Source organism: Aedes albopictus, chromosome 2, assembly GCF_035046485.1.
Source record: "Aedes albopictus strain Foshan chromosome 2, AalbF5, whole genome shotgun sequence".
NCBI lineage: Eukaryota > Metazoa > Arthropoda > Insecta > Diptera > Culicidae > Aedes > Aedes albopictus.
In genome coordinates, this window is record NC_085137.1 from 236,509,232 (window position 1) to 236,522,842 (window position 13,611).

At 44.0% G+C, this 13,611-nt stretch overlaps 1 protein-coding gene across 1 annotated transcript; it reads left to right on the forward strand.

Annotated features, from left to right (window-relative positions):
* The first annotated feature begins 1,153 nt into the window (after positions 1–1,153).
* On the forward strand, positions 1,154–6,252 carry LOC134286395 (uncharacterized). Its single transcript, XM_062848008.1, has 2 exons — positions 1,154–3,964; positions 6,100–6,252. The coding sequence occupies exons 1-2, from the start codon at positions 1,154–1,156 to the stop codon at positions 6,250–6,252; spliced, it is 2,964 nt and encodes a 987-aa protein (XP_062703992.1).
* Positions 6,253–13,611: the final 7,359 nt, after the last annotated feature.

Consider the following 13,611-nt stretch of genomic DNA (forward strand, 5'->3'; position numbering starts at 1 on the left):
CTCATCTACGATCATCTGTTGTGATATTTACACCGAGGAAATCACTATACCAGGCATATTGCCTTGGTTCGTCCAGGTAATTAATAATTGAACTTCATAGTATATGTCCTGCCGTGGCGGACAATCTTCGGAATCTACATCACTTTCTTTTCCACTACGGTACACATCGCTATACTGCCGGCGGACTACGATACGATACGTGTGTGAGCTGTGATCAAAACAAACACGGCGATAACGGTTCACACGTTCATTCACACGATCTTCGAGCGTCATCGAACCGAACGTATTTAATAAACCTAATTGAGTGTGATTCACCCGACGTTTTGTCGCACTTTCATCACTTTCAACCGGGATTCGGACTGACTTTCCTGCACCACATCACCAACCGAAATCAGAGTTCGTTGCTATTCCGGCGTCCCAAAGTAAGGCACGACACACCGTGGAAGGGAAAAATAACACCACCGAACCGACGATCTACCAAACCGATACTACCGTTTTCGGCTGAACCGACTGAGCTCACGACGACGACTACTGGAGAGAAATTACGACGAAAGCATTTCACACTGCGCTCGACTGAGACCATTGGTGACGGCGAACAACTTGTTTCCACAGGTCAGTGTTTATTGTACTACACCAATGTATATGTCTTGTCGAAGCGGGAGTCGATAGATAACTACATAAAAATTTCTTCTCTCGTGACTGTGGATGTGTTCAACATATTTTCGTGGAGCATAATCAAGGGGCCCGCAAACGCGTTTTTGGCGATTAATGCTTCCACTATTTCGGAAAACAGAGGTGAACCGTGACATTCCGGCACACTGTTCCTTGGATATTCTTAGTGCAGATACTGGTTTCTCAGGTTAGTTGGAACAGTATATGCCTAGCCGAAGTTGGACCCCACAGCATATTACATAAACATTTTACCTTTCGTGTGACCATTGGACGATTGAGGGATCTGTCAAATTATATTGGATAACCAACCGATTTGGACCTGCTTAAGGTGCATACCTGTAGAGAAGGCGGAAATTCCTGTTTTTCCAGGTAAATATAGAACAGCTCTACAGTGTATGTCTAGCCGAAGCCAAGGATCAGCAGATTACTACATCTACTTCTTTTGTATTTCAAAAACATTGTCCAAACGCGAGTTGTGAATATGCCGGCGACGACATCCACCATTCGTAAGGCTCCAAGCATGCGGACCCTGAAGACGACGTTGCGGTCGTTGATCAGCATGTTTCAAGATATTTGTGGGTTTGTTGATAAGTTGAGTGAAGTGACTAGTGCAAATCAGGTAATGGTGCGACTTGAGAAGCTCGACGAATTATGGGAGAAAGTGAACGACGTTCTCCTGGAAATCGAGACCCATAAAGATTTCACGGAGGAGGATGAGAGCTGCATCAAGCAACGTTCGGAGTTCGGCAGCAAGTATTATGACATGAAGTCGATGCTTTTGGACAAGGTTAAAGACTTGGAGGAACCGCAGAATCTAAGTCAATCTACCCGTAGTCTGGACACAACACAGCAACCGACAATTGAGCACGTGCGACTGCCGCAAATCAAGCTGCAGACGTTCGACGGCAACATAGACGAGTGGTTGAGCTTCCGTGACCTGTATACGTCGCTCATACACTGGAAAACGGACCTACCAGATGTGGAAAAATTCCATTACCTGAAAGGGTGTCTAGCAGGTGAGGCGAAAGCTCTAGTTGATCCACTAGCAATCACGAGGGCGAACTATCAGATCGCTTGGGATACCTTAATCAGACGCTACAATGACAGCAAACAGCTAAAGCGGAGACAAGTGCAGGCGTTATTCAAACTTCCGAAGCTGGCTAAGGAGTCGGCTGTCGAGTTGCAGTCCCTGCTGGAAGGGTTTGAAAGAACAATCCAAACGTTGGATCAACTTGTTCAGCCTGCCGAGTATAAAGACTTGCTGCTTCTGGATATTTTGTGTTCTCGTCTAGACCCGGCGACGAGAAGAAGTTGGGAGGAGTTTTCGTCGACGAAGGAAAAAGATACCATTAAGGAGCTGACTGAATTCCTACAACGTAAGGTCAAGATACTGGGATCTCTACCAACAAAAACGTCCGAATTGAGGTCGGAGACTCTGCAACCGAAGAAAAACCCACCGAATCTCTATTCCAGCTATAGCACAGCTCAGTCAATAAGTGGACACTGTGTAGCTTGCTCCGAAAACCATCTCCTTTACCAATGTCCGGCTTTCCAACGGATGTCCATAGCTGACCGAGACCAGATTTTGCGGAATAATGCTCTCTGCAGGAATTGCTTCAAGCGCGGACACCGAGCTATAGATTGTCCCTCCCGGTTTGTGTGTCGAAACTGCAAGGGAAAACACCACACCCTGGTTTGTTTTCGACCAACATCAAACGAAGATAGAGATGAATCTTCAGTTGCGCGAACTTCTGCCGCAGGCAGTAGTATCCAATCACCAGAAGAACCCCAAGAATCATCCAGCCTGGTATCGTCTAATGTCTCCGGCAACCGTATGTCGTCGGTGCTCCTAGCAACTGCGATTGTTCTAGTGGAAGATGAGGACGGAAACCGTGTTCCAGCCAGAGCGCTCCTAGACTCCGGATCAGAGTGCAACTTTATGACGGAGAACTTGTCCCAGCAGTTGAAGGTTCAACGGCAGCGATCGGATATTTCGGTGTTTGGAATCGGGCAAGCCAGCATGAAGGTGAAGCAGAAGGTCATAGTTACAATCACATCGAGAGTTTCAGGGTTCTCTCGGAGGATGGAATTCCTGTTATTGCCCAAGGTGACAGCAAATCTTCCAATAGTCAACGTGGATATGGCAGGATGGGAGGTCCCAGCTGGTGTGGAATTGGCAGACCCAGCATTTTTCACATCCAAGACTATCGATCTGGTACTCGGAATTCAACATTTTTTCGCATTCTTCAACACCGGAAATCAAGTCCTACTTGGAGGTGGTCTCCCCTCTCTAAACGAATCAGTGTTTGGTTGGGTTGTATCTGGATGCATAGACAAACCAAACAACAATCATCACATAACATGTAATATGGCAATTGGTTTGGAAGAGCTGCTGACCCGTTTTTGGTCTTGCGAGGAGATTGGGTTCTCCAATAATTATTCTCCGGATGAAGCACGCTGTGAGGAGCAGTACGTTCAATCGGTACAAAGGGGTTCGGATGGTCGATACACAGTCGCTCTCCCTAAGGATGAAACCGTATTTGGAAGGCTGGGCGAGTCAAGGGGCATCGCTTATCGGCGGTTTCTAAGCCTCGAACGTAGATTGCAGAAGGATTCAGATCTACGTGACCAATATCACCAATTCATGGAGGAATACCTAGAACTAGGCCATATGCGGAAGGTGGTTCCGAATGAGCACAACCATGTTCGTTGCTACCTACCCCATCATCCTGTGGTCAAAGAAGAAAGCACCACAACGAAGGTACGAGTGGTGTTTGACGCGTCGTGTAAAACATCTACAGGGACGTCACTCAATGATACGTTGTTGGCCGGACCGGTCATACAGGACGATCTCCGGTCCATAATTTTACGAAGCCGAACGAGACAGATCATGGTGATTGCAGACGTCGAAAAGATGTTCCGGCAAATCGGGATTAGTGAGGAAGACGCGCCGCTTCAAAGTATCCTTTGGCGAACGGATCCCAATGCAGAAGTCTCAACGTACGAATTAACAACGGTCACGTACGGCACGAAGCCAGCTCCATTCCTTGCTACCAGGACACTGAAGCAGCTTGCTATGGATGAGCAAGTTAATTACCCAACAGCAGCGCAAACTGCAACGGAAGACGTCTACATGGATGACGTTTTAGGTGGAGCGGACGATCCAGAAGCAGCTTTGGAGCTGCGCACCCAATTGGATGAGATGACGCAAAAGGGCGGATTTCGGCTCAGGAAATGGGCTTCCAACTGCCCTCTGGTATTGCGGGGCATACCAGAGAACGATTTGGCAATCGTGAGGAAGGAAGGAGTTCAACTAGATCCTGACCCAGCAGTGAAGACCTTGGGACTAGTGTGGCATCCGACTGCAGATGTTTTGAAATTTCGATTCAAGATTCCTGAAATTTCCTCGTTGGAAATATTGTCAAAGCGACGAGTTTTATCGATCATTGCGACACTGTTTGACCCTTTAGGTTTGATCGGACCGGTCATCACGACAGCAAAGGTGTTTATGCAGCTACTATGGTGCCTAGAGGACGAGAAGGGTGAGAAGTTGGATTGGGATCACTCTCTACCTTCGGTAGTTGATAACGAATGGCGAAGTTTCCATGCACAACTACCACAGCTAAACAACCTAACGATTGAACGTTGTGTGATCAAACCAAGGACGGCCACCGTAGAACTTCATCTTTTTTCCGACGCCTCAATACAAGCATACGGCGCCTGTGCATATGTGAGAAGTGTGGATTCATCTGGCTCCGTCGGTGTGGTTCTGCTCACATCCAAATCAAAGGTTGCCCCCCTGAAGTGTCAATCAATTCCCAGATTGGAATTGTGTGGTGCATTGATGGCAGCACAACTTTCGGAAAAGGTTCTGGAGGCGATCAAAATGAGCGTGGAAGTAATTTTGTGGACAGATTCCACCTGCGTACTACAATGGATTAAAGCTATACCCTCAACATGGACGACCTTCGTAGCAAACCGTGTTTCGAAAATTCAAGGATTGACGGAGAACCGAACTTGGCGTCACGTTCCAGGATACCAAAACCCCGCTGATGTCCTTTCACGTGGAGTGAAACCTGATCAAATCCAAGGTTGCAGTTTGTGGTGGGAAGGCCCATCTTGGCTCCGAAATGGTCATGAATCCTGGCCAACACAATCAGTCAATCCAATAATAGAAGATGTGGAGAAGGAAGGACGCCGAACAACTGCACACAGTTCTAACCAACAAGAAGAATTCAGCAGCTGGTATGTGCAGAGGTTTTCAAACTTCGTTGATATGGTGAGACGTACGGCATATTGGTTGCGGCTGATGGATATTTTGAGGAAGATTGAGCCTAGCAAACGACAGTACGGCGTACTTCGAACGGCAGAATTACGTGAAGCTGAACAGGTGATCATTCGACGCGTACAACAGGATGTGTTCAAGGAAGAATGGAAGGTACTTTCAGCAGGCGGTACGGTAGCAAGAAGCTCGCCGTTACGATGGTTTCATCCAAAATTTGCGCAGGACAATCTAATTCGAGTTGGCGGGCGATTGGGATATTCATCCGAGAACGAAGACACCAAACATCCAATCGTACTACCAGCAAGGCATCCGTTCACCAGAAAACTTTTGGAGTATTATCACCATAAACTTCTCCACGCAGGACCTCAACTATTGTTGGGTACCGTAAGGCTGCAGTATTGGCCACTGGGCGGCCGCAACGTAGCAAGAGAGATAGTGCATCAATGCAATCGATGTTTCAAGGTAAAACCGAAAACTGTACAGCAATTCATGGGAGAACTGCCGGCAGCTCGTGTAACAATATCCCGTCCCTTCTCAAGTACTGGTATTGATTATTTTGGACCACTGTATGTTCGCCCGGCTCCTCGCCGTACCGCTGTGAAGGCATACGCGGCATTATTCGTGTGCATGTGTACTAAGGCTGTTCACCTAGAGTTGGTTACAGATTTATCGACTGATCGCTTTCTTCAGGCATTACGTAGATTCACTGGGAGACGTGGGAAGTGTACTGACATTTATTCGGACAATGGGACCAACTTTGTCGGCGCCCGTAACCAACTGAAGCAACTGTTCGAACTACTCAAAGACAAGAAGCATCATGAGAAGGTTGCGAAGGAATGTACTAAAGAAGGAATACAATGGCACTTCAACCCTCCAAGTGCCCCTCATTTTGGAGGCCTTTGGGAGGCTGCTGTGAGATCGGCCAAGCATCACTTACTGCGTGTCCTTGGCGATCAGGTGTTGTCATTTGAAGACATGTCAACATTACTGGTACAGGTCGAAGCATGTTTGAACTCTAGACCATTGACAGCAATGTCGGATGATCCACACGATCTAGAGCCCTTAACTCCTGGACACTTCTTGACCGGAGCATCATTACAGCAACTCCCAGACCCGGATTTCACTTCGATTCCCTTGAACAGATTGTCTCAGTGGCAAGTAGTGCAGAAGAAGTTGCAAGAATTCTGGAAAAGATGGCGAATGGAGTATTTGTCACAACTACAAGGCAGGACGAAGCGTTGGCGTCCAGCAATTCCAATAACGGTTGGCCAGCTAGTCGTGATTCGGGACGATAACTTACCCCCTATCCGGTGGAAAATGGGAAGGATTGAGGAAATATATCCTGGAGGAGACGGAGTGGTGAGAGTTGTGACAGTGAAAACAGCAACAGGAGTCTTGGAGAGAGCCGTTGAAAAAATATGTATTTTGCCAGCATCTGTTCATGAAACTGAAACCAGGAACCAATAGTTGACAATGTTCGAACCGTCCACCATAGCACGAGAGGTTTTCTTTTCTTTCAGAAATTCAGTAATTTCAGGGTGGGCCAGAATGTTTGGGTACTGAGCACTATTGGTGCACCCCTCGAACCGCAACATAGTTTGGAGCGAGAACAGGTTCTATGTGTTGGTGCATGGATTGACGAACCATTGGATCATGCACTCACACTCACCCATCGGATGTAGGAAAACCGGAGCAAAACAAATTACCGAGGAGAGAAGAGCCGAATTTTAAACCCGAATAGATGACGTCATCGATTACGTCGTGTACCCGACCAATTATTTTAGGATTAAAGTTAGTGTTAATTGTAATTGCCCAAGAAACCGCACGGATTGAATTATGGAAGATTGACCCAATATATGTAGCTTCAATGTTTAAATAAATGTAGTTTGAGTGTGAAAATAAAGGTTCAGTTGTTAAAGTGATGTAATGTATTATTGTCAATAAATTGTGAATGCTGTAACAAGGAGTTTAAATTGGAAAATCCCGGAGAAATTCCGCCAAGGAGCTAAGGAAGCCAACACCTCCCCAAGGAAACGATTGTGTCCCCACCAACCCAACCCAGGAATCACTATCGTCGACCCAACACAAATACAGTCCACGTCAGAAGGCAGGTAAGGACCAGCCCCCAAAACAAACATAAAACCAGAAAATTTAAGTTGTTCGTTTATAAAATTCAATGTAACTTTGTTATTTTAAGAGCTACAGTTTTGGTGTCTGCGACAACTTTTCATATTTTTGCCTGTTCTACAACTTTGCCGAAGACACCAAAGCTCTAGGATGTAAAATAAAAAAGTTAGCACCGCAGCGCCACCTATGCGGCGGTTTTGCAAACTAAATTCCAAGCGCAATTTGAGGCGCAGATAAAACCCAACAACTTTGCCGAAGACATCAACTTGATAGGACGTAACCCCAATGTTCTAGAGGTTTTGTCTTGCTAATCTCTGTTCCTGGCCCAGTGTGCAATGGCGTTACATTAATACGGTAGCTAATCCAGCCGATGAAGGGACTAAAACCACTCACGCAAAGACCATGTGGATTGACGGTCCTTCTTTCTTGAAGGAAGACGAAGATAATTGGCCGGCTAATTACATTGGGAAAGCTATTTATGATCCAGAACTAGGAAAAGAAGAATTGCGTCCGGTACACGCAATGAAACATGTTGATCGACCCAAGTTGGATATAATTAATGTCGAATGGTGCTCCGATTGGACTCGGCTGAAAAGAGCTGTATGCATAGCAATGAAATATACCGACTGGCTCAAATCGAAAGCATTCAACTCAAACTTCAGCAAAGAAATAACCGCCACCGACATGGAGAACGCTGAAACCATATTGATTACAAAGGCACAATGGGAAACCTTCCCCGACGAAATGACTGAGTTAAGCCTAAAACAAACGGTTGACAAGTCGAGTCGTAAACTTACACCCTTTTTGGATCAAGATGGTACTATGAAATCTGAAACACGTTACGAAAATGAGAAATGCGTACCGTATGGAGCTAGATACCCATACATACTTCCAGCTAAACATCACATCTCAAACTTGATACTAAAATGGTACCACGAAGAATTTAAGCACAAGAAGTTCAAGACAGCCATTGCGGCAGTCCAACAAAAGTACCACATCGTTAACATAGATGCGGGGATGAAAAAAATAAAAAATCGATGTCAACATTGCAAAAATGACAATGTTAAGATAAACACACCGAAGATGGCTCCATTGCCCGAGTGTCGATTACAACCCCACGTAAAACCATTCACTCACACCGGTGTGGACTACTTCGGTCCATACAACGTGTCGATTGGGCGTCGAACAGAAAAGCGTTGGGGTGCACTGTTCACGTGCATGACAACACGAGCAGTTTATTTAGAGTTAGCGCATGATCTGAGCGCTGATGCATTCTTTCTATGTCTAAATTCAGTACAGAATAGACGAGGAAGAATAAAATTCTTATACAGCGACAACGGCACGAATTTTGTAGGGGCTGACAACGAATTAAAAAAACTTAAGCACAGACTTGCATCGAAGGGAATAGAATGGCACTTCAACCCCCCAGCAGCACCACACTTTGGCGGTGCATGGGAACGATTGGTCCAAGAAGTGAAGAGTCTCTTACCCAATCAGCCAATGCCAGAACATACGTTCCGATCTCTACTAACCGAAATTGAAAATATAATAAATAGTAGACCACTTACTTCGATATCACTGGACGCAACAGATGACGAGCCTCTCACGCCAAACCACTTCCTAATAGGATGTTCAGGAGGAGCAGAACCATCACTGAATGATGTTTCAAAAGCCGAAGCATCTAGATCGCAATGGAAAAAGGCGCAACTGATGGCAAAAACCTACTGGGATCGCTGGTTACACGAATATCTGCCTACGCAGGCAAAAAGGACAAAATGGTCCGAAGCAATAAAAAACGTACAAGAAGGAGATGTCGTAATGGTCGCCGACGACGACCAAAAAGCCAGATGGAAAAAGGGTATAATAACAAAGACACATAAATCAAAGGATGGCCAGGTCAGATCGGCCGTCGTAAAAACAACATCCGGAGAGTATACCCGTCCTGTAATAAAACTAGCCGTTATGGATGTTAGGGCACCGGAAATTCCCGCCACAGAAGAAAATCCCAGAATAGAAAACACCAAGGAAAATACGGCAATAAAACGGAGTTCTAACCAACCCGTAGATGAAGCCTGTACTTCGAAACAAAGAAAATTTATGGGAAGAACATCCGAGAACATACTGAAAGGGTACGAATTCGGCAAGAAAAAAACCATAGATGTCGACAAAGTTAAAGAAATAGCAGCAGAAATAGCAAAGCCAAAGATAAAAAAGGCGAAGACACGAGTAAGACCCGTCACTTGGATGAACTGGATGGTTATATTGTACCTGGCATGTGCGATATTCGGAACCGCAATGTCTTTTGAAGGCTCGGGATTAATCGCCTACGATTGCGGCAATCCTGAGGTGAACCTTACAAGTTACTCCTTATTAGATGTGGCATCCTGTATCCCTCCATTAAACAATTTAACGACGAATGAAGCACACATTCAAGTACTACAAAGAAACGCCAAAAGCGACATAAGAGCTTTCCAATGCAAAGCGATAATAAAACGAACTATTAAACACTGTGGTATGCATTCTCATACCTCCGAATACGAAAGGAGTTACGAGTATATAGTAAAAGAATTCACTTCCGACGAATGTCGATACTCTCAACAGTTGGGTATAGTAAAATTAACATACGATATTCAACTACGCGAGCTCAAACGCAATGCAACCACTCGCGGGGAAACCCTTTTAGTCGGATCCGTGTGGGGTAGCAATTGCAAAGGAGGGACGTACAGAACGCCGATATATACCTGGGTTGATGCTTTGGTATATTACGAGTATGCAGTAACTCTACATGATTACGTTGCTACCGTAGATTACGAAAACGATGCAATACATTTAAGAAACGGACTGACCTGTGTATATTCACATGGAAGATGTCTTGACTCTGAAGATGGATATATTACTTGGGACATGGCATCAAACAATAAATGTGAAGAGACGGAGTATGAAGTGATCTACGAAGGCACCGTAAACAAAACCATGAATGAAAACAAGAATAAACAAATTGAAAAAGCCAATGTTGTTTATAGCACAGTTTCAAACACACATCTGTTTTCAATAAGGGCAAAAGAACAAACAAAAATCTGGAGCAACATTTGAAAAGGGCCCAAGAGGTCTTGTGTCTTTTTTCTAAAACGCTCCGTAGGGCATAACAGCAGCCCGCCCACGCAAACGAACACCGTTATCCGAAAGATCGATGTTTGCTCTATCTGATAACGGTCTTAGTTTTTGAGAATAAGCTGAGGGGGGCTCAGGAGCGACGTGTGAAGTCATTGTTTACCAATGCTTGTATGCCCTTTTCAAATGTTGCTCCAGAAATATGCGGCCACATAGGTTTTACAACCGACCACCCGCGCATACTCATAGTCGAGGTGATAGGCTTCAATTCCCCTTTCCGAAGGAAGGCAGCAACAGGAAAAAATTTCGATTTGTTTACCTATTTCAACTCGAAGATAACCTTAGTTGAAAATTATATTGGACAAAGCATGACAGAGCTTTATAACACTGTTATGACGGAAATGTGCAAGGTGGATAAGGCGCTAATGGAGACTAAACTCACATTAGCACGCCTTAACCCAACCGAATTTGTAACTAGCATCATTAAAAGATCGGGATATACTGCCGTAGTAGCAGGAGAAGTATTGCACATCTTGGAGTGCAAACCAGTTTACGTAACACCTCGATCTGATGATACTTGTTATCAAGAAATACCTGTAAATTATAACAACCAAACTATGTTCATTGCCCCAGTAACTCATATTTTACAAAAAAAGAGGTACACAAATTGATTGCACACCGCTTTTGCCAGCCAAATTCCAAATAGGTGGAAGATGGTACACAACCGACGGTCGTATCCGAGAAGCCATCTCACCGTTAAAACTCACAACCGATTTATTAACAACTTGGTCATATACATATCTACCTAACTTAATGCAAAGCGGAGTATATGACTCTGATAGCGTAGAGAAAATGAGAAATATGATTTACGAGCAAGGAGATAGGCGAGTTGCATCGAATGTGTTGCACAAAATATTACTTGGACAACAACCTGAATTTCAAGGCTTCCGTTTCGAAGCACTGGTTTCAAAGAAAGTAATCGAAAACATAATTGAAAAATATTGGAATGAGCTGATGTCGTGGTCAACCCGCTTAGGCAATATTACCTCAACATTCATAGGATTGTACATGATTGGTAGACTCATTAAATTTCTGATTGATACCATAATGCATGGACGCATATTGTACGACATATACGGTCTAGGATGGCAACTACTTGCGTCATTCTGGGATTCTTTGACTAACTTTCTGTCCCACAGAAACGCTATGAAAAGAACAGCCGGACAAGAAAATAATTTACAATCCAAAGAACAAGATGATGAAGTACTTCAAGTAGACGAAGAAGAAATTTATATTCAAATCGCACGTCCACACCCAACTCCATACTCGCGGACTAATACCCAGGTATGAGTAAATCTAGAACGATTTACGGGCTCCGGAATATCGCCGCGAGTAATCAACAAAAATAAAAACCAGCCATAGAAACCAATTTCCCGACGGTCCATCGAAGCATGGTCGATGTCGATACCAAAATGAGAAAATGAAATAAAAAGCAGAGCGCAAAATAAGGACCTCCGATTACATAACTTTATTGCACCACTTGAAATAGGACTAAGCATGCATATGCAGATGCACTCGAGCTAAGAAAAACACGCCCACATGTGGCTTAGGAATAGCAGATAGCTTAAGATTTCATCTCTTTTCACCCCGTGTGCTAGATAGGAACTAGATTAAAAACCGTACAAATGTTTCACAATTCTATACTTTAAACCACGCCTTAACTAATAAGCCTCTTCGGTTCTGAAGTTAGAAAACACGAAAACAGATATAAAAATATCGAAAATCCCAGGTTCGAGAGGGACATAGCACATAACGGCACCAACATTTCAAAAGGGCGTAACTGCATTTGAATGTAATTCCTTCTTTCAAAGCTGTAGGTCGTACCACAGAGAACAGACGTCTATCTTCTCTTTCTGCCTTGTGTAAAACTTTGTAACGGTCATATCAGAGTATGTGGTTATGCTCCCGTTGCGCGGCGCTAGCGTCCCATCACTTGCATTGTTATGTTGTCATATTTGTTTCCAGTGCTCGCCGTTTTTGGCCGTTTGGCGCTCGTGTCGCTTTGTGGGCTAGTGTATTTTAACGATGAACACTGCCATCGTGGGGTCAAATCGACTTTATATGTGGGGCAGTCTGCGTTGGTGGCGTTGAGGTACACTTAAATCCTTTACACACGATTTCGACGCATTTTTGTTCGAGCTTAAACGTCTGTTCTCTGTGGTCGTACTGCCTCCCTTACACTCAAACCACCGTGATTGTCGGAAGGAGGAGAGTTTTTCCCATCTGGTACTTGTTGTGAAATACATGGAAAGCATAATACATGATCCACAGCTTTAAAAGAAGGTGATGACTCGAAAAGCAGTTACGCCCTTTTGAAATGTTGGTATCGATAAGAGGAAATAAATAAAATATCAACCTATTCAGCGACAAACAAGTCCAAGCCCATTTTTCTATTAGATTTATGACATATTTTGTAAATCCCAGGTCCTGAAAGGGATATGAAAATTCCGTTTTTGACATCTTGTAAACCTAACTACTAAACATCAATAATGTAACACGTAGGATTAAGATACAAACTGTAAGAATTGTAAATAAAGTTGAAGTTCAAAGATCATTCCAAAGTGTTCTCACTAATCCGAAACCGGATAAGGTTATTTTTGAAACAGTTTCTCACCGAGTGAAAACTTCTCTCCCTAACCGGAGAAAAAAGTAGCTTGAAGAAACTTCCCAATCAGTAGTGAAAACGGTCTCCCTAACCGGAGAACAAAGTAGCTTCTGGTTGCAAAGGTCGAAAGCCCTGGCGAACAAGATCTCCCTAACCGGAGACCAAAGTAGCTACTGGCGGCGACACTTACTTTGAAATGGGGACCAGACCATGTTACAATATTCCAGAATAGGAAGCAATCAGTGAAGTACTAGATTGAAAGTAGTGAGCTGGATTTTTGTATGGTGAGATGATCAATAGGAGGCAATCAGTGAAGTACTAGATTGAAAGTAGTGAGCTGGATTTTTGTATGGTGAAATGATCGATTCTCCATTTCTGCAATGAAACGGTGCAAACAGCGTGGGTTATATGATTTCTTGACTAATTTGATGCTGGTTGAGCAAAAGTTTGGGTAACTGTGTTGTTGAAGTTGCAAGAAATAAATAATACAACAACACAATTACCCAAACTTTTGCTCAACCAGCATCAAATTAGTCAAGAAATCATATAACCTACGCTGTTTGCATCTTTTCATTGCAGAAATGGAGAATCGATCATCTCACCATACAAAAATCCAGCTCACTACTTTCAATCTAGTACTTCACTGATTGCCTCCTATTCTCCGTTTCTGCAATGAAATGGTGCAAACAGCTTGGGTTATATGATTTCTTGCCTAATTTGATGCTGTTTGAGCAAAAGTTTGGGTAACTGT